The sequence below is a fragment of the Heloderma suspectum genome, chromosome 3 (assembly GCF_057233095.1).
Source record: "Heloderma suspectum isolate Gila_16-S chromosome 3, 16-S_ref, whole genome shotgun sequence".
Taxonomy (NCBI): Eukaryota; Metazoa; Chordata; class Lepidosauria; order Squamata; family Helodermatidae; genus Heloderma; species Heloderma suspectum.
Window position 1 is genome coordinate 281270954 of NC_139460.1, and position 24677 is coordinate 281295630.

Consider the following 24677-nt stretch of genomic DNA (forward strand, 5'->3'; position numbering starts at 1 on the left):
CCCCAATACCTCTTTTGTAATATAAATTAAGCTCACCTGATGCCCTTGGGATGTTTTAGACTTCAGCCCACAGCATTTCTGGTCACAGGCCATGAGAGCTGAAGTCCAAAACATCTCAAGGGCACTAGGCTGGGGAAGGCTGAATAAGCTCCTTCCATACCTTGTTTGCTAGTATCAAACTTGCCTTACCAGCTTGCCCTCGGTGCTGCTGCTCTGTGCCAGGTTGGTCCAAAACAAAATCTCCCAGCAATGCCCTCCTGGTTACTCGGTGCAGCACCAACGCTGACTCGAGGGTTGGGGAGGTGGGGTTGCTGTGGTCTGTAGGAATATAATATCCCTCTCTAGGCTTCCTGTTCATTTGAGTGCAGATCTTGAGTACCTTGTGTTGGGTACTCGGGACAGATTAGGGATTCTGCTGCTGTACCCCCCTCCCATCAGACTCCCTGCCTGAGCTGATGGAGGTAGTCTCAAGATTTGGTGTTGAGGACCCCGAGGATGATGGTTTTAGGGGATCTCAACTTCCATGCCGAGGCTGCTGTATCCGGGGTGGCTCAGGACTTCATGATGGCGATGACAAGCATGGGGCTGTCTCAACATGTCATCAGCCCAACACATGTGAAAAGACACAAGCTTGATCTGGTTTTCTTGACTGGGCAGGAGCATGGTGATCTGAAAGTGGGGGAATTAACATCTATCCCCCTGTCATGGTCAGATCACTTACTAGTGAGGTTTAGGCTCTCAGCTGCCTTTCCCCTCTGCAAAGGTGGGGGACCTATTAAAACGGTCTGCCCCTGGAGGCTAATGGATTCTGATGGATTCCAGAGGTCTCTGGGGGATTTTCCTGCTGGTATGGTTGGTGCTCCTGCTGAAACCCATGTCGCTCTGTGGAATACAGAAATGACTCGGGCAGTCGATTTGATCATGCCCAAGTGCCCTCTCCTTCTGAGCAGAGCCTGGCCAGCTCCTTGGTATACACCGGAGCTGAGGGCAATGAAGTGAGAGGGGAGATGGCAGAGGACAACCCGTGCCAAGTCTGACTGAACACAGGCTAGAGCTCATTATCAAGCCTACTCTGTGGCAGTGAGGGTGGCAAAGAGAGAGTTCTTTTCCACCTGCATTACATCTCCTCAGTGTCGTCCAGCAGAGCTTTTCTGAGTGGTTCATGGCCTGCTACAGTCTGGGCCAGGGAGAGAAATGGCGGAACCCTCAGTAGCACACTGTGACGAGTTTGCATGGCACTTCAAAGATAAAGTCACTCAGATTTGTCATGAATTGAACACCATGATTAATGCAGTTCCATTAATGGAGGTGTCCAGAGCATCATCTGGTCCAGTTTTACTGGATGAGTTTCAGTTATTGAGGCCTGAAGATGTGGACAAGGTTTTTGGCCAAGTCCAGTTGACCACCTGTGTGCTTGACCCTTGTCCTTCATGGCTTATCACATCAAATAAGGAGGGGATATCCAGCTGAGTCCAGGGGGTTGTAAATTCCTCCTTGAGAGACGGAGTGGTACTGGCCTCTTTAAAAGAGGCAGTAATCAGGCCACTTCTGAAAAAGCCTAACCTGGACCGGGAGGATGTTAACAACTATAGGCTGGTAGCTAACATCCCCTTCCTGGGCAAGGTGCTTGAGCGGGTGGTCACAGTACAACTCCAGGCACTCTTGAAGGAAACAGATTATCTAGATCCATTTCAGTTGGGCTTCAGGCTTGGTTTTGGAATGGAAACTGCCTTGGCCACCCTGTGGGATGACCTCTGCTGGGAAAGGGACAGGAGGAGTGTGACCCTGTTGATTGTCTTGGACCTCTCAGTGGCTTTTGATACCATTAACGAAATGGTATCCTTCTGGATGGGTTGTCTGGGCTGGGAGTTGGAGGCACTGCACTGCAGTGGTTCCACTCCTGCCTGGATGGCCGATTCCAGAAGGTGGTGCTGGGGGATTATTGCTCTGTGTTTTGACAACTGTGCTATGGGGTTCCACAGGGCTCTGTTTTATCCCCCATGCTATTCAACATCTACATGAAACCACTGAGGGAGGTTATCTGGAGGTGAGGGCTGAGGTGCCATCAATATACAGATGACACCCAGCTCTACCTCTCTTTTTCATCAAATCCAGGTGAGGCAGTGGCTGTTCTGAATCAGTGCCTGGGCACAGTGGATGAGGGCCAATAAACTGAAACTCAATCCAGACAAGATGGAGGTACTCTTAATGGGTGGTTCGTCTGCCCATCTAGGTGATGTTCAACCTGTACTACAGGGGGTTGCACTCCCCCTAAAGGATCAGGTTTGTAGTTTCGGTGTGCTCTTGGATCCAGAACTGTCACTTGAGGCACAGGTGGACTTGGTGGCATGGAGCACCTTTTATCAGCTTAGGCTCATATACCAACTACATCCTTATCTGGACAGAGGTAGCCTGGCTACAGTTATCCATGCTCTAATAACCTCTCGTCTGGATTAGTGCAATGCATTATATGTGGGGCTGACTATGAAAATGGTCCAGAAAGTTCAGATGGTCCAAAACAGGGCAGCAAGATTGTTAACGGGGACTGGCCAATGTGATCATATTATGCCAGTACTTTTCCAGCTGTACTGGCTGCCAGTCCCTTTCCAGGCCCAATTTAAAGTGCTGGTATTAACATTCAAAGCCCTAAACATCTTGGAGCCAGGTTATCTGAAGAATCATCTCCTCCCATATATGCCTGCCTGGACCCTAAGATCATCTTCAGGCATCCTTCTCTGGGAGCCCCTGCCAAAGGAAGTGAGGTAGAGGCTACCAGGAAGAGCGCCTTTTCTGCTGTGGCATCCCAGTTGTGGAATGAGCTTCCTGAAGAGGTTCGCCTGGTGCCTATGTTGTACTCTTTCTGGTGCCAGGTGAAGACCTTTTTATTTTCCCAGGCATTTTAGCATTCCAGTTTTTTAGCAGTGTTGTTTTAAATCTGCTATTGCATTTTAAATTGCTGCTAGGTTTTACTCTTGTTGTACTTTTATACTGTAGTTTTAAGCTATTATATTTTGGATTGTATTTTATGCTGTATTTTGTGGTTTTAATTTTTGTGAACTGCCCAGAGAGCTTTGGCTATTGGGTGGTATAGAAATTTAATTAATTAATTAATTAATTAAAAATATCATATACAATCAGAGAATCCACCTTCTCCACAAAATCCACTCCTTATTTTCCCCCATCTCATTTCTAGTAGCTCCTCACAAAAAGTGTTTTCCTCACCCCTCTTCATGCACACCTCTGGGTAAGTTCTCCATTCTTCCCACACACACACACTATATTGTGCCAGAGATCATTACAAGAATCAGTTTTTGAGGCTTCCAGTCTTCATCTCCCTGCCCTCCATTCTCCTGTATTTTCACTAGATGGGTTAGTGAGGGCGCTTTGGCAGTGGGAGGCTGGAAGAGGCTCCGGATAACTCATAACTTGGCCTCTCCGGTCTCCTCCCCTTCCCGCCCACCAGACCACCCCCTTTCCTGAGGCTCCGAGGTCGCTTTTCCAACCTCAGAGAGGCAGCCAATGCAGTTCTCTGTGTCAGCTGCAAGGGGGCGGGGTCTGACGTCAGATCTCCGACTCCTGCTTCCGAGGTTGGACCACTGTCGCTCGGAAGGTTTTTTTCAAGCCATCCTATAGTTCTGGAAACTTCTGCCAGATACCATAGGATTACCGTCTAATACTCCTTCCTTTTCCTCCACCAAATAAAAAGATCCACTCCAGGCTTTCCCCCTCTCTTTTCTTTCTAGGCATCTCACCCTCTATGCATGTGCTCAAGGTGCCAAGACTTCTCTGCCAAAGGCACACTACAATAGAATCTTATTTTATAAATTTTATTTTTTTTAATGTATATCCCACCTTTCCTCAAGGGTGATTTAAGGCAGTGTACATAGTTCACATACACACACACACACACGTTATCCTCACAACAACCCTATGGGGTAGGTTAGGCTGAGAGATAGCCTACCTGGTCCAAGATCATCCTCTGAGATTCAGTGCTGACTGGTGATTTGAAGCCTGGTAAAAAGCCAAGCCCACAATTATGGGAGCAGGACTCACACAGGAAGCCAAGGAAGGTTTGTTCAGAACAGTGAAAGGACAAAAGTGAAATTAAATGCAACAAGAGTCATTTTCTAGACCAGCCTTCAACCTGATGCCCTCCAGATGCCCTACAACTACCATCATCCCCCACCAGCATAGCCAAGCTGGCTGGGGTTGATGGGACTTATAGTCCAACACATCTGGATGTCACCAAATTGGGATTGGCTGGTCCAGACACACTCTTGGACTTGCATTGCGTTGATCTGTCGGGCCTGCCAAGCCTGGATGGCTCACTGCTTACTCATTCAAGCTCTTGAGTTTGCTGTGAAAGGCATGCAGAGATTGACAGACAGCGCTGCCCGTATTGCTGCCAGTCACCTTTCACCAAGAATCCACTGTTGTCCAAGGTTTACACAACCCGGTCATCAACTTGCTTTTGGTTAATGCCACTTAAGAGATTTCTTAAGGGCTTATTGTTGATCTATTTGAATCATGAGTTCACTTGCTACCTTTGCTCTTTCAGACAGACACACAAAATCAGGGGTGTGTCTGGATTTGTTTGGACTTAGTATTTCAGAGTTCATTTGGCTTCACATTTGTTTTTTAAGGAGAGGAGGGTGAAGTTCGCAGGATGAGCCCTTGCTTGGAGCTACAGGAAAGTATGAAGCTTTTATAGCTATTTGGATTGTGGAGGCCTTTGTGGATCCTTTGAATAGCCTTGCAGGTACTAGTCATCTCTGCTTTCTGTGTCTTTCATCCCTCAAGGTCATACTGATGTGAAGCCACATGGAATCCTGCCAGAAGGCTGAAAGCGGGGTAAATCTGTCAAGCCAAGTGATACTATGTTGAGTCATCAACATGCCAGGAACTCACCCAGCCACAGATTGAATAAATACATTTTGCCTTTTCGGGGTGGGAGTGGAATAGTTGTAAGATACTTTTCAAAATGTTTCATGATAAATGTTCAAAATAAAGGGGAAAGAGGAAACTTTATCATGGCTGTGATCTCATCTGAGATGCCCTTTGGACGTTTCCTTTGTATATTCTGCTCATATATGGATTTATTGTGCAAGCTCTGAATCTGTTGAAGTTTGGCACTCTAGAATCCTAATTTGTATTCTCTCTTTAAAGCATATTATTAGTCCTCATTGGGGGAAAAGCACTGACCCTATTTCCTACTTCCATGTCTTTCCCTCTTGCCTTTTCCCTGTCTCCTCTCCCCTTGCCAAAGAAGTTCTAAATTATGTCAAACTATAGATCTTGGATACAAATATATTATGCAAAATGGAGAAGAAAACCATATTGAGACAAACCTGTGAATGGATGGTTGCAATTCTCACTTCAAATGTTTTGTGGTTCTTGTTTTCTTTTTAGCGCAATGTTGCTGTGGAATCTTCATGATCTTCCTTTTTGGAGATTACTGGTTTATCTCAGCGTTTTATGCACTCTGGCTGTACCTTGACTGGGAAACACCCCAAACTGGAGGGAGGAGATCTAAGTGGGTCCGAAACTGGACTGTGTGGAGGTACTTTAAGGAATACTTTCCTATTCATGTGAGTAAAACCCCACAGTAAATGATGAAAATCAATCAATAGGGTTTGCAACTTGGAGCAAATTCAGTTCTGACTTGCAATACTTTGCAACAGCTTTTCTTTTTTGCTGCTTCTGCTGCTGCTGCTGCTGCATGTCCCAGGGCAATGTGGGAAAGGCTGGTGTAGTTTGCAAGTCATCCTGGCTGGTGTTCCTAGTTAGGGCTCCACTTCTGTTACTTCACAAAAGTCAGTACATTAACTCGGAGAACGTTGAAATATCTGGACAGAACATTGTCCCCTTAAAACCGCTGCTTGAAATGGGGCAACTGCCCGTGAGTAATTCTGTGTGCAAGTGGGTGCCACAGCTTGCCATTTGAATCCATCGTAAATTCATTTGCAAATAAAGCCTGCCACTTGTCCCAGCTCTATTTACTTGCCCCTTTGTTATTCCTGTGCTGACATCTTGTGCACGTGGACTGCAAATGTGGAAAGACCAGCACAGAAACAATGGGGGACAATGAGAAACAAATGAAAAGTGGGGCAGCGGGGGGCAGGACAGCACAAGAAGCAATGATGTGGACAAATCTTCTTTGCTGTCAGTCAAATTATTCCAGGAAAGATCTCTCTCCTGTTGAGCAAGTTTAGATCAAAGTTCTTGCTGAGAATTAAGAAGAAAACTGAAGCAGTCCTGTTTCTAGTAATGGTGGGATATTGGGATTTGTTACCCTAAAACAGCAGACGCTGCAATCCTGTGCACATTTACTTGGAAGCAATTGACACTGAACTTAAAAAGAGCCCTGCTGGATCAGACCAAGGGTCCATCTAGTCCAGCATTCTGTTCACACAGTAGCCACCCAGCTGCCTGCAGGAAGGCCACAATTCAGATATGAGTGCAATACCACCCTCCCACTCATGTTTCCCAGCAAGTGGTATACAGAGACACACTGCCTCCAATAGTGGTGGACGTGTATAGCCATTGTTACTAGTAGCCGTATCCTTCATAAACTCACCGGCACTGAACTCAGTGTTTCTCAGTAAACACGCACAAAATTGAGCTTTGGGATTCTTATATATATACTAATAGTGTAGTAAATACTTTTTATTTACCTTGACCTATAATTGAGTCAGGACATTGGGTGCTATTGTGTATGGTGTTGTCTGGTTCTAACTGCTAATTTTGATTTTATTATTGTTTTGTTCTTATCATTGTTTTATTGTGTTTTGTGGTTTTAAAGTTTGTACACTGCCTTGGGAGGGTTTTCCCTAAAAGGCAGCTTCTAAATAATTTGAATGAATGAATGAAAGTGCACAATTACATGGGAGTAAATCCCTTGAACACAGTGTGATATATTCCTGAGTAAACCTGCATAGGGTTACACTATTAGAACATGGAGTTGAGATGTCTGTATATACTCAACAAAAGCGACTTTCTCCTCTTCTTTACAAAACAAATAGAGTAAACATCTTAATGGGCATTTGTTTTAGCTCATAAAAACCTCAGATTTGGATCCAAGTCAAAACTACCTCTTCGGATTTCATCCTCATGGTGTCCTTGTTGCTGGAGCCTTTGGAAACTTTTGCACAGAATACACAGGTTTTAAGAAGCTATTCCCTGGTTTGACTCCGTACCTCCACATCTTGCCTTTCTGGTTCAGATGCCCTTTCTTCAGAGAGTATATTATGTGTGCTGGTAAGTAAAGCTGGGTCACCTTAGCACTTAACTTCAGATGTGGTGTTTGTTTAAACCAGCCTTCCCAATCAGGGCCCATCCAGATCTTTTGGACTACAACCCCCATCATCCCCAATGGGCGGCAGGTGGGGCAAGGATATGGGGGTGCTGCCAGCCGGCAAGGACCCCTTGCATGATTGTTAACTGCAGGGGGAATGCCCAGGTTTCTTATGTTCTATCTATTTTGGTAGGAACAAATGTATGTCCTATAGAGCAATCCTACCTATCATTGCAAAGACCTCCAACAGTGAATCCAAAGCCCTGCTGGTGTGAGCCTAGCAGGCCTGAACTGAGGGAAGAGGGGGAATTTTCACTTTAAAAAAAAAATCTACAAGTTCTCTACATGTTTTTGTTTATATTCTACAATGGGGGGGGGGGCATGGAGGAGGAAGATTGATCTGTGCCAACTCCAAGGCTTGTATAGATCAGCAGCCGGTTTGGGGAAATGTCTGGAGGCCAGGAGAGGCTGTGAATCTTGCAGATCCACAGTCTCTCCCAGCACACTCCTGGCCCACCGTGGAACACCTCCTTTGCTCCCTTTCTGACATCAGAGATCTAATGCCAGAAAAGAGCCACCACGGAAGTTACCATGTTAGCTGGAAAGAGGTATCTGTGTTTGGATCTCCCCTCCGAAGGTGGACCTTCCTCTCCACCCTTGGAGGGGGAGATCCGGGAAATCCTATGGCCCCTGGGACACTGTTACAGACTGGGAGTGGGGATGATTTTGTGTACACCTTCTTTACAAGGGCTCCCCCCCCTGCAATAGTTACTGATAGGCTTCCACCAGTCACGATGAACTTCTAGTCTGTCCAACTCCTTGGAGAGTTTTTGAGCTCTGTTGCCGAAGTCACTTCCTTTCAGCCCAGCCCTAGGAAAAAATAGAAAGAAAAGTGCTTTGGATTTTCTTGCCAAAAGCCCAGAGTCACTAAACTTAACAAAACCTTGTAAAAATCCTGAGAACACAAGTGGGAGTTTTGTAACCTTCTGCTCCTTTTCATGGGGAAATAGTTTTTGGTGAGAATTCCCTTTTAAAACAACACAGCCAAATGTGCAAATATTATTTGGGGTGGGAGAGGGAATAACAAGGGAAGGCAACACAGAGAATTTCAAATACAATAAAAAAAGTCATTCTATCTAATCTAGTTACCTGTTACCTATCTGAGTAGTCTTGGTTTCCAGAGCATATACAGAGGAAGGCTCCACAAGGAGTGAGCAAACTTTTACTTTTATGGGAATCTTGAGTTCAATAAAAAGTAGTCCCTTAGCATAAACTGATTGTTGTTTTGTCTAATAATGCAACAGCCTCCATTTTTTTATGTCAGTGGTCTGGCCAGCAAGTAATAATAATAAAAAAAAGTGGCTGGACCCACCTTCCTAATGGCCCTAAATTTAAAAGGGCCAGTTGGTTTGAACAAGTTAGCCCATTATATATAAAAAAAGCTGGAAGCACCTGAATAGAGAAAGGCTGCACCTTTTTTGGATGTGTGTTGGCAAATAAGAAGGTGAGATAAACCTATTCAGGTCACTCGGCATGGTGCCAGTTTATTAGTGTCAGGGTTGTATCTGAGCCCATAGAGTCCCAAGGCAGCTCTGATTCTGAGGAGGAGATACCATTCGTGGGAGAGGAACTCTCTCAGACTTCAGAGGTGCAGCTGAAGGGGGAGCCCCCCCCCCCCGCTCACATCCCTGGGAGCGACAGTGACCCAGGCATGGAAAGGGAGGGACAACTTGAGCTTTTAGACGCGAGGCGGAGGCACAGGCACAAGCACAAGCAAGAGATTGCAGGAGCTGAGCTTAGGCGTTCAGCCCGATTGGCTCGACGTCAACAGCTGCAACAGCTGCGCCCCGAGGCCCCATGGAAAAGGAGATCTTCCCCTCCCACCCCTTAAGTTCAGAGAGTTGCTGCATTTTTCCCAAACAGAGATCAACTGACATCCTAATCCTTAGAAACCTCTAGATGGCTGCTCCTTTGTAGTTCCTCTGAGTCTCAGGCAATTAGCATCTGTATGCTTCATTAGGTTGAATGGAATTAAAGCCTTAGAAAGCAGCCCTTTTGTCTGAGTGTTGATTCTGGCTATTGGAGGGTTCAGTAGGCAACCCTGACAATTAGACACTCTAGGGAGCACTGTCGAGCTTCATCTGAATATAAGAGTTTGTCAACAATGCTACCTTTTTCATGGCTATCTGCTAAAGAGCCAGTGTGGTGTAGTGGCAAGAGTGTTGGACTGGGAGCTGGGAGATCCGGGTTCTAGTCCCCACTCGGCCATGGAAGCTCACTGGGTGACTTTGGGCCAGTCACACACTCTCAGCCCAACCTACCTCACAGGGTTGTTGTTGTGAGGATAAAATGGAGAGGAGGAGGATAATGTAAGCCGCCTTGGGTTCCTTGCAAGAGGAAAAAAGGCGGGATATAAATGCAATAAATAAATAAATAAATGTTTGGGGAGGGGATAACTTCTATGGATTATAATTTGACACATAAATTTTAATAATAATGTATGCATAATGCACTGTTAATTTGAGAAATGCTTTATAGTCTGTTCTGTACTTGCTATGAGGTAGGTATAGCGTTCCTGTTTTTACAGATGGAGAACTGAGACTGAATGTTACTTTTGCCCAGGTGCACACTAAATACATTTGATCGAGACCCATGCTCTGCTGTTCATCTCCTGTTCAGGACATACACTAAGATGTGTAATAATTTGAAAAGGAAAGATCTTGGTACCGCTGTTGCAAAGAGATTTAAGTGATTAGTAAGCAGATGGATGGGCATTGATAGAAACGTACTGTCTGTTAGCAGAATACTTTCTACAGTCTAGATATAGCTCACCATAGAACAGTGTGTTTTATATTGGGTTGGTGCCCTGCTGCAAAGAAGCAATGGTTCTACTTGTGAGCTGGGAGTTTTTGAGCAGGAGCTGAGAGTTTAGATAATATAATTTCAGATATACTGATGTATAATCCAGTAGGACAGTTTGAAGGTCTAGACCAATGTTTGTTTAGAAGTCTCTTCACACTTTTCGGTAAAAGATTTACAACATTCTCCAAATTTATAAGGTTTTGTAGCAGGATGTAGCAATGGAAAATATGGTTCGTGGTAGAAAAACCCCCACACAGAGTTAGATACAAACCTTCTGACTAAAATGAAAAATAAACGCCTGCAAACAGATTGTAATTTGCACATAATGTGAAAACATTTAGGAATTGATTTGCGGGTTTTACAGCCTTGATGTTTGTGTTCCTCAGGAAATGTCATCTGGGGAAACACAAGTTTCACAGTGCTACCACCAGTGTTATGCTGAGAATCTGGGCCTTACAAGATGTGCCCATATGCTCACATTGGAGATCAGTTGAATGTCATAATTTTGCATGCTTTTACATCAAACTAAGCATGACGTTAAGTACATATTTGAAGTCCATACTTGGGTTTCCCCTCCTCTATTTTCTTTCTTTCTTTCTTTCTTTCTTTCTTTTAAATAGCAGTGTGTGTCTGGGGGGGGGGAGAGGGCGGGGTAGGCTGATCCAGATCTGGTCTGTGTTGTGGTGTATATTTAACCCTTTATTCCTGTCCTATTTTCCCACTGAAAACAACCCCCGACCCCCAAAAGCTTCTGTTTGCAGGATGGACTTAATTTCAGTATGAATTTACACAGTATGTTCACTGATAGTTTTAGAATTACACACCGCACAGAGCAAATTGATTGGGTGTTCTGTTTTGTTTTATTTTGTTTTACACAATCAGGGATAGTTTCAGCCTCCAAGCGGAGTGTGTCTCACGTGCTGAGCAATGAAAGTGGTGGAAATGTTGCAGTGATAGTCATTGGAGGGGCAGAAGAGTCTTTGGATGCTCATCCTGGAAGCTTAACTCTGAATATCCTCAAAAGGAAAGGGTTCATTAAGGTTGCTTTAAAACATGGGTAAGTTCCACATCAAGACAGCACAACACACTTTAAGGATAACTTGGTAACTCCTGATCTTAACTGATAATCTGAAGAACTCGTGTTTGAATTGAGACAGGATTTATGCAGGGCCAGCCCACCCATGAAGCAGGGTAAGGTGCCTGTATCAGGCGGTGGAGTGGGAGGAGTGGCAAATTCATCATGCCGTGCCACTCCCCTGCCCCCCCCCCAAATCCAGGCCTGGATTTGTGTGTCTAAAATAAGAAATAGATTGCTAACCTGTATCCCGAGAGTGAACTTCATGGAATCTGTGTGATGTCAAGGCCATTTAAGCCATCTGTCCTTATTTTCTAAACAGCAACAAACTCACTTTCCTTAGTGGGAGTTCTCTCCCCAAACAGAGAATATTCTTTTGGGTTATTTGACAGACTGAAAGCAACCACCGTTCTTTCCAAGCATGCTCCAAACTTAGCTACAAATTTGTAGCTCACTCCACCTTATCAAAGTAACCATACAGAACATGTATTTTGAAATTTAGGTTTGAGAGTAGACCTTCGAACAGTGGAGGCTGGTGACTCTGCTGCCAGTGGGGTGGTGAATCCATTCCAGGTTTCAGTCAGAACCAGTCAGAACTCTGCAGGAGCTATCCAAGGTGCAGAGCACCTTGGATAGTTCCTTTGGAGTTCTGACTAAAACCCAGAGCGGATTCACCACCCAACTGAGAACAGAGCCTCCATCTTCCACTGCCTTCGAATGCCTGCTTTGACCTCCTCTGATGGGCTGTTGAACCTCTTCAAGCCCAAGGGCCGAATTCCATTTTGGAGAAGCTCTTGTGGGGCACAGTCCAGTGGTGGGTGGGACCAAAGGCAAAAGGGGCAGGCCCCAAAATACCAGCATAATTTATCTTCAACTCTTACTGCCAAGTCTTAAAAGAGGCATTTCAGCCTTTTAGAATAGGAGTGAAACAGCACAAAATCCGGGAAACTACTAAATGATTGGTGGTTGGAGGAAATGAGGTGGGGCCAGAGGAAGGGGATGTGGCCATCTGGGAAACCCTGAATGGCCAGATTTGGCACCTGGGCCTCAGGTTCTGCGCTCCTGGTCTCTGAAGCAGAGCTCCTTTTTTCATATGATGACCTTTAATGTTAGCTGTTGTTCTCGATATTCATGGAATAGAAGCCCTATTCTGGCATTATGCCTGAATAGGGTAAGAGGGATGGGGCTGAATGCGGTGGGCCCACCCTCCACCTCCTTAAGCATGCCAGGCCTGCCTTCTAAATCCCTGCCGTCCTTTTGTTGAGTGAGGAAGTCTGCAGGGGTCTTCGACTTGCGTTCACTTGAACAGGAGTAGAACCCTTTGCGCAATTGGAAACCCTGGCAAAGCTGGGTTCCCGGTTGCATGGAGACCTCTACTCACATTCAAGCTCCACGCAGACTTTCTCATTCAATGTGGGGAGGTTTGGGATATTGGGGGTAGGGCTGGTGTGCATGACCCCATCTTTCGTACATGTGATCATGTTCAGCTGAATAGGGCTAGAGACAAACATGTTCTCTTGCACACTAACAGTCATTTCCATATATTGAATACTGTTACATCGTTAAAACTCAACAAGTCTTAACCCCCATGGAAAGTACTCTGAGCTTCTCCCAGAAAGATCAAGATATGAGTAATAAACAAATATGACACTTATTAAGGTTGAATGACACCCTGTAGATACATATTGAGGGGAAATGTAGCCGCAAAGTCTACAGATGGTCCCAAAATCAGCCTTAAAGAGAAATAATGGCCACTGCTCTGATTCATAGAATCATAGGGTTGGAAGGGGCCTACAAGACCATCGAGCCCAACTCCCTGCTCAGTGCAGGAAGCCTGATTCCCAGGCAATTCCCCATCCAAGTACTAACCGGGGCTGACCCTGCTTAGCTTTCAAGATCAGACAAGATCGGGCACATCCTGGCCTCAGTGTACTGAGGTGTGCGTGCGTGTTCCGCGCATGCCTTGTTGAAGCAAACACGGGAGTGAAGAAGAATCTAAGGTAAACATTGGGATGCAGCTATGAAGGGAGAGAGCTGAGGAATCTGGCTCCCTTTCAAGATCCAGGGAGAAGAAATGCCTGAAAAAAGCCCCATCAAAGCAATCTGGCTGGTTGGGAATAGGGTCTTTAATTAAATGCCTAAAATTAAGTGCCTTAAGGTGCAATCCTATGCATGTTTAGACAGTAAAAAGTCTGGTTGGGACATGCTGGGAGTTGTAGGACTTCTTTTGTCTAACCATACATAGGATAAATACCTTTTAAAAACAACTAGGTACTCCATCAACATCAACTCCATTCCACTGATCAATACATTCCATCTTCCTACATGCCCCTCAAACACTGAGGGTGACTTTTTTGCAGGATTCTGCTTGTATGTGGATAAAAAGAACTAAGGGATGCAATGTGTGTAGACCTGTGAAATCAGATGTCCTTCCAAAAGCAAGAACCAAATGGGTACTTGTAGATATACTTACAGTGCAATCCTATACATGTCAAAAGTACTTAAACATAAGCCCCAGTGGGACTTACTCCCTGGTAAGAGTGCACAGAATTGCAGCCCTAACACAGCTGGATGACCTTCATGCTACTCTAGTGAAACCTAACTGTGAAACTGTTTATGTAGTAACTTCCAATTGCTTGTGTGTTTGCAATAGCTATTTGTAAATGTGTTATTAGCCAACAGCAGCCCTAAGGACCTTTTCCTTCCTGTGGGTATGGCTGGCTTCTGATTTCAAAATGTATTGCATCTCTTGTCACTTCTATTTTTGTATCTGGGTGAAAGAGGCAACTGGCTGCAATTTCGTGAGCCTGACAACCAAAATCCCGTATTACCTTTTCCATATAGGAATTTTTTGTGTGTCTCTTCAAGTGACTTAAGAACATTTTTTTTTTCATTTTGGTAGTTAAGTAATTTGGGGTTGCTTGCAAATTAAGAATGGTGAAGATCCTACCACAAACCCACACCATTTATATGTGCATACAATGGACAGGATACTAAGCTAGATGGACCAATGCTTTGACGGTATAACATGGCTTCCTGTAATGACACTGTATGCGAAGCACTCTGAAAATGTTAGAAGTGCTATATAAGTTAGTACCTTAATATATAGAAGTCATATATCAGGTTTAGGGATGTATGAGAATTTCATTCTGGTTCAGAAATCACGCAAATGTCTCCCATTCGCAAACCTGAACAGAAGCAGGAACGCGGTTCTTGGGAAATTTTTGCAATGGCTGGCTGGGGAATGCTGGAAGTTGTAGGACTTTTTTCTGCCTAAACATGCATAGGATTGCACCCTTATGAACTTGGTGCATGTGAATTTTATGATTTGTGACAACGTTCTTTAGCTACCTTTCAGGTGACATACTTAACCCACTGGCATGGACTACATTGATGGAGTGCATTATATATATTTTTTGCTTTTCTCTTACAGGGCTCAACTGGTCCCAGTGTTTTCTTTTGGTGAAAATGAACTCTTCAAGCAAATTTCAAATCCAAAGGGATCGTGGCTCAGAACATTGCAGGAAAAACTGCAGAAGATTATGGGTTTTGCTCTGCCTCTGTTTCATGGCAGAGGAATCTTCCAATATAGTTTTGGCTTGATGCCTTACAGGAGACCTATTCACACTGTTGGTAAGTTCTTTTTACAGATTTTTGGCTTCATACATAGATTTTAAAATGCACACATTTCTTGTTACAAACCCTAGCCACTCACCCTTTGCTAAGTGTTCTCTCTGTAACATCTATGCATCAAAGTTAAAAGAGGCAAAGATTTGAAATAAACATTTCTCTCCCTCCTAATCTTTTGTTTGATGAGTTTCTGCCCCCTTCTCCTCCTTTCCACTTGGTTGTGTGTATGTGTAGGTCATGGAATTTGGCATACTTGTCAATTCTGAATATTCTATATTCAGGGCTAAGCAACCTGGTGCCTCCAGAGTTTTTTTTTACTGTGACTCCCATCAGCCCCAGCCAGCATGGTCAGTGGTGAAGGATCATAGGAGTTGTAGAATAAAAAATCTAGAGGGTACCAGGCTGCCTACCCCGATGTACCTCTGTGTATGCTTTGTTACCTACATCCTTATAAAGCCAGTGTGATGTAGTGCATATGGTGTTGGACTTGGACCAGAGAAACATGAGTTCAGTCCCCACTCAGCCAGTCCCAATTCATCTAGCTAACCTTGGATGAATGTGGATCCCATTACTTCCCAATGTACTTCAATACATGCTTCCCAATATACCTCGATGCATGCTTCCCAATGTACCTTGATGCACGCTTCCCAATGTAGCTCTATGCATGCTTATTGGCTAACCTTAGATGAATGTGGATCCCATTACTTCCCAGTGTATTGGATGAATGTGGAGCCCATTACTTCCCAACATACCTCGATGCATACTTCCCAATATGCTGCTATGCATGCTTAGAACGTGGATCCCATTACTTCCCAATGCACCTCTTTGCATGCTCACTGGCTAACCTTGGATGAATGTGGATCCCATTACTTCACAATGTGATTATAGAGCCCATTATCTCTGAGCCTAACCTACCACACAGGGTGGTTGTGAAGATAAAATGGAATAATCCTCATGCACGTCTCTCAGAGCTCCTTGGAAAAAGGTGCAGCTTGCAAATGTATTGAAATTTTTTTAAAAAAATAGTCACTTGTAATCCTATCAAAAACACAACAATTTTTTATCCCTTTAGGACATTTGAGGGATTCTACTTTTTCTTTCGTCTGAAGCATCAAATTGCTGGCAACCCCAACCTGTGGAGCCCCCTTAGCTGCAAACATGGAATACTTTTTCCCCCACTTCCAGGAAAAAAGCAGTGTCAGAACTGGTTCTTGCAGAAGTTGGATAATGTTTGGACTAGGGTATAGTTTTCAAGCATTGCATAGTTTTCAAATTGCAAACTTCTAACAACTATCTCTGTTCTTGAGATCTTGTAAAACCATTATGTCAATAGTTTTTAAATATCAGCTGAACCACAAGAACCATTTCGCAAGAGGTGAAGGGGTGAGAGATGACTGAAAAACACTTCTGGGTCAACCTTTGATTAAGAGAAGTGCTCTTCTAAGAAGTGGCATTTTCTCTGTTACACTCCATAATATAATACAGTAAGGCCACAAAAGATGTTGAGAGGTTGAATTGATCTACATGTGTAAATACCACCTGGAGATCATTGGAAAAAGAGGCTTAAAAGGGGAATAAATGCTATCACAAATGACCTAAAATTTGCCTAAAAGAATGAGTGCATTTGTTTGGTACTGTTAATTAAAATCCGACCAACAAGAGCCTTTTGGGGCGGAGCTGGTTCAAGACACTGATTCAAGCCCTCCTTTTATGAAAGCAATTGGAAAAAGAAAGAAAAAAAAACAACACCACTGGGAAATGCAAACAGTGCATAGTGGATGAATTGTTCTGGTCTTCTTTGAACAAAATAACAGTAACTTTTGGAAATGGAAAAGTATAAGAATAATTTACAATAGAGATGCTTCTTCATAAATGTTGAGCAAGAAGATGATCAGCTGACTTGCCTGCCATTGTAGATTGTGTCCCATGGGAAATAGAGCATCTTTATTCTATGTCCAGTGTAATTCTATGTTGTTTCATGCCCACTGGAAGTAAAACATAATGAAAAAACACCTGAAAGACTACCAGTTTTATAATGGCATAGGCTTCTGATGTGTATTCAGACACACAGTGAAACCTACTTAAGTACCCATTCATTTAATAGGTTTAGCATAGAAACATAGCATACAATAGCTTTAGCGTACAAACTTTTTTAATCTTTAAAAAACTAGTTCAGTACTCATATGGCACCATCAGGAGTCAGGCATCATGCTTCCCTTGGCTGTAGATCCTGAATGAGCAAAGTGCCCAATTAACTGCTCCAGTAAAATGCTTCCAAGTCTTAATAAACCTGTGGTGGGGAACCTTTTTTGGCCCAAGGACTAGATTCCATTCTGGAGAAGCTCTCGGGGGCCACATTCCAGTGGAGGTCAAGGCCAAAGGGACCAGTGAGTGAGACTGCAAAATCCAATCCCTGCCCAAAATCCCATTGTTACCAATTTATAGGAGGAAGCATGTCTACTCAGAAGTAAGCATGAGCAGCATGCCTACTCAGAAATATGTGAGACAACTCTCAGAAGGAAGTAGAACTGAATCACTCAGCAGCTTTCTCCCCTGGCCCTAACAGAAAATGAGCCTTTGTCAGTGCTACGCAGGAAAAAGCACTTATCTCCCATCGGCCGCTAACAGCAGATGAGAGCTTTTCCCTCATGGCAGAGGGCAGGGCCAGGAGAAGAAGCTGCCAGACCACATGGGGAACCCCCCCAGCCTTAGCAAGCCTGTGGGCTGGAGGTTCTCCATCCCTGTTAATGAGCAATTGCCTGTAGTTAACAGAGCTACAGCAAAAGTCCACTTGCAAATTTGTTTTCGTTTGAAGTATTGAATACTATTTTCAGTGCGTTTTCCCTCAGGCAAGATATTCTGTTAATGGGACACCTTGGAAACACCATTGTCTTTCATTTGCAAATTAATATTGCAGTTCATACCAATTTCCACAATAAAGTATTATAGGCAACCACTTTGTGCAGACAAATGAATATTCAAATGGTCCACATTTAACAAGATGGTTTATGATTCTCTGCCAATGCAGGGAAATTCGATTTTTGGATAACTCTTGAGGTCCTTTGCCATTATGAAAGCTTTTAGATACATGGATCTTGTCTTGCATGGACAAGAATTAAAACAAACCATGAAAATGCCAACTTAAAATAAAACCACTGAAGTTCTTGACTCTGGAGCATAGCATTCACACAGATGACAATGTAGGTGCTATAACTCTTGCTGAGTTTTGTTGTTGCTTGGTTTTACAGTTGGGAATCCTATTGCTGTGAAACAGATTCTGAATCCCACCATTGAAGAAATCGATCACCTCCATCAGAAATATCTGCAGGAGCTACAGAAGTTATTTGACAAAAACAAAGAAAAGTATGGAATACCAGAGCAGAAGTCTCTCACTTTTACCTAAATACAAGCACAATGAGAATCTGTTGCAGATGCTTGTTGTAAAAAGAAATCTTTTATGCCATCTCTCTCTCAACTTTCACGAATTACACTCTTCTTGTGTAACTACATTCAGTGTGAGTTAAGAAAAAACCTACTAGTTTTCCAAAAAAAATCTCCATATGCAATCACTTTTTGTATGAAACTGATTTTATGAATTTGTCTGTGCCTTTGACTGTAAATGTTTCTTTCCTTCATTCTCTGGATTGATGTGCATCTATTAAGGTGAGGGTGGGCAGATGGTAGATCTGAATCTGCTGGTAGATCTCTGGGTGATTTGCAGTAGATCAGCAAGGATTTCTGTCTCTCAACTCGTTAACAACAACAGCAACAAAATGATTCCCTTCCTGCCCTAAATGGTACTGAAGAAATGAAGAAACCTTGGGGTAACCAGTGGATTTTTGTGTGGATGGACTGGGCTCTGATAGTCAAAAACAAATTCCTGGGCTCATAATTCTTTAATTCTGTATGCCTTTTGCACCAGGCTCCGGTTGGTGGTTTTCAGGGTTCTAGTAAAAAACAAAGTAGATCCTGCAAGCCTGAAGTCTGTCCATCCCTGCGCTAAGAAACAGAGTCCTGGAAACATTTTGGATCATACTTTATTGAGTCTGAATCAGTTCTGATAATGTATTGGTACTATGAGAGGAGTGCTCTTGTAGAATAAGCCTTTGGCATGTTCCTCCAGGAACATTTTGTGTTTATGAACACCTTTAAACAAACAGGGATTTTGCGCTCACACACAAAAAGGGGGGGCATGCTCTTGCAGTGTTCCCATCCATATCAGAGTGGCTACAGAGTAGAAATTCTGAGTAGCGTGTTTCATTATTGTTCATGTGTTTTTGTTTTTAAACAACTTGAGAAATATCTTGTGTTTATTTGACCTGACATAATGATTTTGTTGTTGTTAACAGGAAACTGTGTGTGTGTGTGTGCGTGTATCTATATATCTATCTCAACTATGCAATGCAAGTATGTGGTGTGTTAGGTGTTCCTAAGCCATATGGTATTGTACTTGAAGTGGTTTAGTAAGCCATAAAACCTCATTTAGCAGGGTAGTAATTTGGTAGTTCTGTAATAGGTGCATTTGTCTAATCATGATTCTCTGGGGAATTTGTTTTACCCCACCCCAAATAGGAGTGGGGTAAAACAAGGAGGAACTCCACAGGATTTTGATTCCAAAAGAACCGTGTATGCTATATAATTAGCAGTTCAAAGCTCATTCTCCAAAGAGACAGATAGGAAGATGTGCAATTACAATTTTATAGTACAACTTTGTAAATATTAGAGCTGTGCTGAATATTCTCTAATTTTGATTTTCAGGTTGAAAATAGAAATTTCAGTGGTGATTCCCCCCCAGCCCCCTTTATGTGAGTGATCACCTTTTTTCCTTATTGTTTCTCCTGGCAGCAGCTGCTTCAGTATCAATCCCACCTACCCCCTGGCTGCCTTTTCTGCTCAGTCAGATTAGTCACATAGTGATTCCAAATTAACAGTATATAGTCAATGTGATTACAGCACTGGTAGCAATTGAGAATTAGGGCAATGCTTTGTGGTTTAGTCCCATGAGTGATCCTACCAAATTGGAGATTCTGCCAGGAATGAGATGATGTCATGATGCCATGTAGCCAATCACATTTGGTATGATGGTGTCACTGAGGGCATGGGAAGGGAACTGAAACACAGAGTAAGTGAGGGCAATGTAAATTAAAGTTTGCCAAAAGTTGTCCAAAAAGGGGACACTGCTTTAAACTGGAGTGGGCAACTTGTGCTCCAGATAGTTTCGCCTACAGTGCCCACCATCCCTCGCCATTGACTGTGCTGCCTGAGGCTGATGGGAATTGTAAGCCAAAACATCTGGAAGACCACGAGCTACCTACCCATACTTTAAACAATCAAAAATGTTTGAGAAAACATGTGAGTAATTTCTGTTCAGCCCCACTATACATAATGATGCTGTAGTGAAGACCCATACATGGGTGGGGGGGTGTCTTCCCTGTGGGGGGTGAACATAGTGGGGAATGTTCTGACCTCTGGTCCTTTGTGGTGGGAGAGCTCACTCTCTGGAGAAGAGTTGCCTGAACACCAAGGTAACAAGTGTGTTACCTTTGTGTTGAAGCAATGCTGCTCCAGGTAGTAAGCTCTTTGTACTCCCCAGTCACTGCTTGCTATTTGAAAATAAACTTCTTCATAGAATCGGTCATGTTGTAATGTATCCAGCCAGATTTGGCTACCGGATCATGTTACTGAGGGTAAAAGTAATAGCCCGAATAGGTAGTGCTGTGCCAAATCCTGCCCCCTGTTTTAGGGAACCTTTTCTCTCCCTGCTTTTGATTTTTCTGCCTCTTTCGCAGAGAGGAGGAGAATTTCAAAGAATTTTCTCCTTGGGGAGCGGGGACAGGATTTCCACATACCTTTTTTAAGTGTAGGCGATTCTTGAGGGGTCTTTTTTTTTAACACCCCCTGCACTTGCAGGAGCCCAGGAAGGCAGTTCTTTCTGAACTTCCAGGGACCATGTGACCTTGCCCTCTCCAATAGGCATTCAGGAAGAGCTTCCAGCTGGAGAAGAATCCTGGGCTCCTGCAAGTGCAGGGTTTTTTTAAAAAAATAGAAATAGAAAGAAGACCCCGCAACAACTGCCTACACTTAGGGAGCAATCCTATCTAGATAGGTGGCTGCCTCCAAACTCGGAGGCGATGACCTATCCAAAGCAGGGCAGGAAAAGCATGGAGGGGATCATTTCCTCCATGCTTCTCCTGCCCTGCTTTTTTGGCTAGACAGCCGATTGTGGCTGTCTGGCCATGGGAGGATGGAGCGGGAAAGGAGGCTGCTGTATGACACAGAGGATGTGTCATACAGGCAGTTACGCTCTCCCCGTCCTGGAACACCCCCAGCCATGGCCCTTTCTGGCCGCTCCACATCCCTTTTGCGAGTGCGGAGGATGGGGCTGTTCCATGCTGCCTCCAAGGCTGCACGGAAGTGGGGGGAGGTCGGTTCCCTCGGAGCATAGGCTCCGAGGTCGGTTGCCAGAAAATGACATATCCTATGGCCGTCTAGCCACTGTCTAGCGACCATAGGATTGCTGCCTCCAAAAGGTATGTGGAAACTCTGCCCCCCCCAGGAGAAAATTCTCAAAAATTCTCACCTCTCCCAGCCTCTTTCACCAGAGATTTGATTTTGCCCCCATTCTGCCACAAAATGCTGAAAATGGAAGAATCAAATTTTTGGCACAGCGCTACTAATAAGAGTACAGCAAACCCCTTTCCACTACACTATGAATTGCAGAATGCAATATTTGTAATGTGGAATCTAGTCATTCCCATGGAAAATGAAGAATCTTTTGGGTTTTTCCTCTTCTTAAAGCATACCTTTTTAGTCATCAAAAAGCTTTTGGTGAGAAAAAAATTGAGTCTCTAAAAGCAACACAGAAAAATAAGCAAATATATGGGAATGTGTCTAGTTTTAGGCATTTGTTGCACTAGAACAGGTTTTGGGAACCTGTTGGACTCCCAACACCCATCATCCCCAGCCAGCATGGCCAATAGTCAGGGATAATAGGAGCTGTATTCCAACAATAGCTAGAGGCCATAGCTTCCCCAGCCCTGCACAAAAAGAATTTGGCAGGTTGGTTGCAGAATTTGGGGTTATTATTTTTACACTGGAATTCTAAATTCATAGTTTATAGCTGCTGGGAACTGTACTGTCCAACCAACTGACCGTGTCATCATAGTTACTCATTTGAATTCCAATCCCACACAATTAGATCATGCTTTGGAGGCAATGAGATTAGGCAGGCAGAGGTGGAGAAATTCCAGCCCCGTTTGAACAGCTGCTTGACATACTGACAAGGGTGACACAATACAAGAACTGTGAAATTAAACAAGGCTGGGACAACAAGGAGATAATAAGAGATTGCATCTATATCATTTCCCTTCAGGAATGGCCTGCACCAGAAAAGCGGGGGGAGAGAACACGCTTTCTGGGCCAATCCACGAAAGGTTTTGCTGTGAACGCCTTTCCTTTTTGGTTCTGGCAGTAAGAGCTTGAAGCTAAAATATGCTGGTATTTTCACCACCACCCCTTTTGCCTTTGACCCTGCCCACCCCCGGGATGCGGCCCCTGTGAGCTTCTCCAAATGGAATTCAGCCCTCAGACTGAAAGAGGTTCTGCACCCCAATATGGGCCCCCATATTGCCCTAATGCTCTAAAGCCTTCACCTGAGGCATCCCAAACATGCCCACCCACCATTTCCCTGAAAACCCCCAAGCAAGAACAACCTTCGAACCCTCCCATGACAGGGACCACTTGCTTCCAAGGATATTTCTTCCTGCATAAATCAAGAGCAGTGTTTATTGTTTAAATGGGTGGCAAAAGAGGTATGCTGTAGGCCACAGTACTGTTATCCTATATAGGGTATGGCATCTACCTACTGTAGGCCCAACAGACTAGGACCAGAAAGATCTGGATTCACATCCCCATGTAGCCATGAAGCTAGCCGAGTGTCCTGAAGGGCGCAATCCTATGTAGGTTGAGACAGAAAAAAGTCCTACGACACCCAGCATTCTGGCTGGAGAATGCTGGGAGTTGTAGGACCTTTGTTTGTCTGAATATACATAGGACTGTGGCCTAAGACAGCCATTCTGTCTCTGCCTAGCCTACCTCATAGGGCTGTTATGAGGATATGATGGAAGAGAGAACCATGTATGCTACCCTGATTTCCTTGAATGTTAGGGTAAAAATGTAATAAATCAATGCTTGCTGTTATACATTTGATACTAGTGGTACAATTTTATCTGTTTCTTTTTTTTAACACAAGTAGTCCCATTCAACCTTTATTTTTAAGAGGAAATAAATTCACAAAAATTCATATCAAAGAATCCTCTTTCCCCTCCCTTCTTTAGTTTGACAGTAGGCCTATATTTCCCTGTTTTGTGGTTTATAATGTATCTCACACAAATGGCGCACCCGTTACTTGATGTTATTTCTGTAATTTCATGTATGATGCTTTCTTTGAGACCTTGTAATAGAATTTCAGTAGTTTCTCTGGATTTTCTATGGCTACTGTTAGGGTTGTGGTGAATGTTTTCTGGTTTCATGTTTGGCCTGGAAAGTAGTAGTTGAAGGGATTTCCCCAACTCCACCAATCCTTTACCCTATTTTTTTCTTGGCAATCTCCCACTCTCTGCTTCTTTGGCAGTTAAGAATCATAGAATCATAGAACACTAGGGTTGGAAGGGGCCTACAAGGCCATCGAGTCCAACCCCCTGCTCAGTGCCGGAATCCAAGTCAGAGCATCCCTGACAAATGGCTGTCCAGCCTCGTCTTGAACGCCTCCAGTGTGGGAGAGCCCACCATCTCCCCAGGTAATTGGTTCCATTGTTGTATTGCTCTAACAGTCGGCAAGTTTTTCCTGATATTCAGCCGGAATCTGGCTTCCTGTAACTTGAGCCCATTATTCCGTGTCCTGCACTCTGGGATGATCGAGGAGAGATCCTGGCCTTCCTCTCTGTGACAACCTTTCAAGTACTTGAAGAGCGCTATTAGATCTCCCCTCAGTCTTCTCTTCTCAAGGCTAAACATGCGCAGTTCTTCAGTCTCTCTTCATAGGGCTTTGTTTCCAGTCCCCTGATCATCTTTGTTGCCCTCCTCGAAACCCTCTGCAGTTTGTCTGCATCCTTCTTAAAGTGTGGTGCCCAGAACTGGACACAGTACTCCAGGTGAGGCCTAACCAGTGCTGAGTAGAGGGGAACTAGTACTTCCCGGGATTTGGAAGCTATGCTTCTATGAATACAACCCAAAAGAGCATTTGCCTTTTTTCCAGCCACATCACATTGTTGGCTCATATTCAGCTTGTGATGGACAACAATTCCAAGATCCTTCTCGCTTGTAGTGTTGTTGAGCCACGTATCCCCCATCTTGTAACTGTGCAAGAATAAACAACTGTGCAAGTTGTTTATTCCATGCCGGCTTCGGTGATCCCAGCAAAGTATGGATTATGATGTACTCAATGTTATCACAACACCACATAGCCACTCAGATTTGGCTATCTGCTGACATCACTAAGGAGAAAGTGGGGAAGGGAGCTAGCTTAGTAGCAAAACACATGCTTTGCATGCAGAAGGTCCCAAGTTCAGTCCCTGGTATCTCCAGGGGAGGCTGTGAAAGAACCAGTCTGAAACCCTGGACTGTAGGATGGACAAATCTGTCAATTTCATTTTATCTGAGTTTTTTTGTTTTTGCAATCTTAAATTTGATTCATCCTGAATGTTGAAGTTTTTCCAACATTTGCATGAACATGTGTGCACATTTTTTGTGCACATTTTTCCAAATACAGTTTTGTATGAAACGTTGCCTAATATATGTGGGTTTTGCAAGTAATTT

General features: G+C 43.9%; 1 protein-coding gene across 2 annotated transcripts in view; it reads left to right on the forward strand.

Annotated features, from left to right (window-relative positions):
• Positions 1–20490, forward strand: part of MOGAT1 (monoacylglycerol O-acyltransferase 1) — a 30692-nt gene extending 10202 nt beyond the window's left edge. For both annotated transcript variants that reach the window (XM_084847114.1, XM_084847113.1), the window contains 5 exons: positions 5410–5588; positions 7053–7257; positions 11039–11213; positions 14665–14864; positions 18110–20490. In XM_084847114.1, the coding sequence (XP_084703240.1) occupies positions 5410–5588; positions 7053–7257; positions 11039–11213; positions 14665–14864; positions 18110–18264 (914 nt within the window). In that variant the 3' untranslated portion in view covers positions 18265–20490. The remainder of the gene's footprint in view (positions 1–5409; positions 5589–7052; positions 7258–11038; positions 11214–14664; positions 14865–18109) is intronic.
• The last annotated feature ends 4187 nt before the right edge of the window (positions 20491–24677 follow it).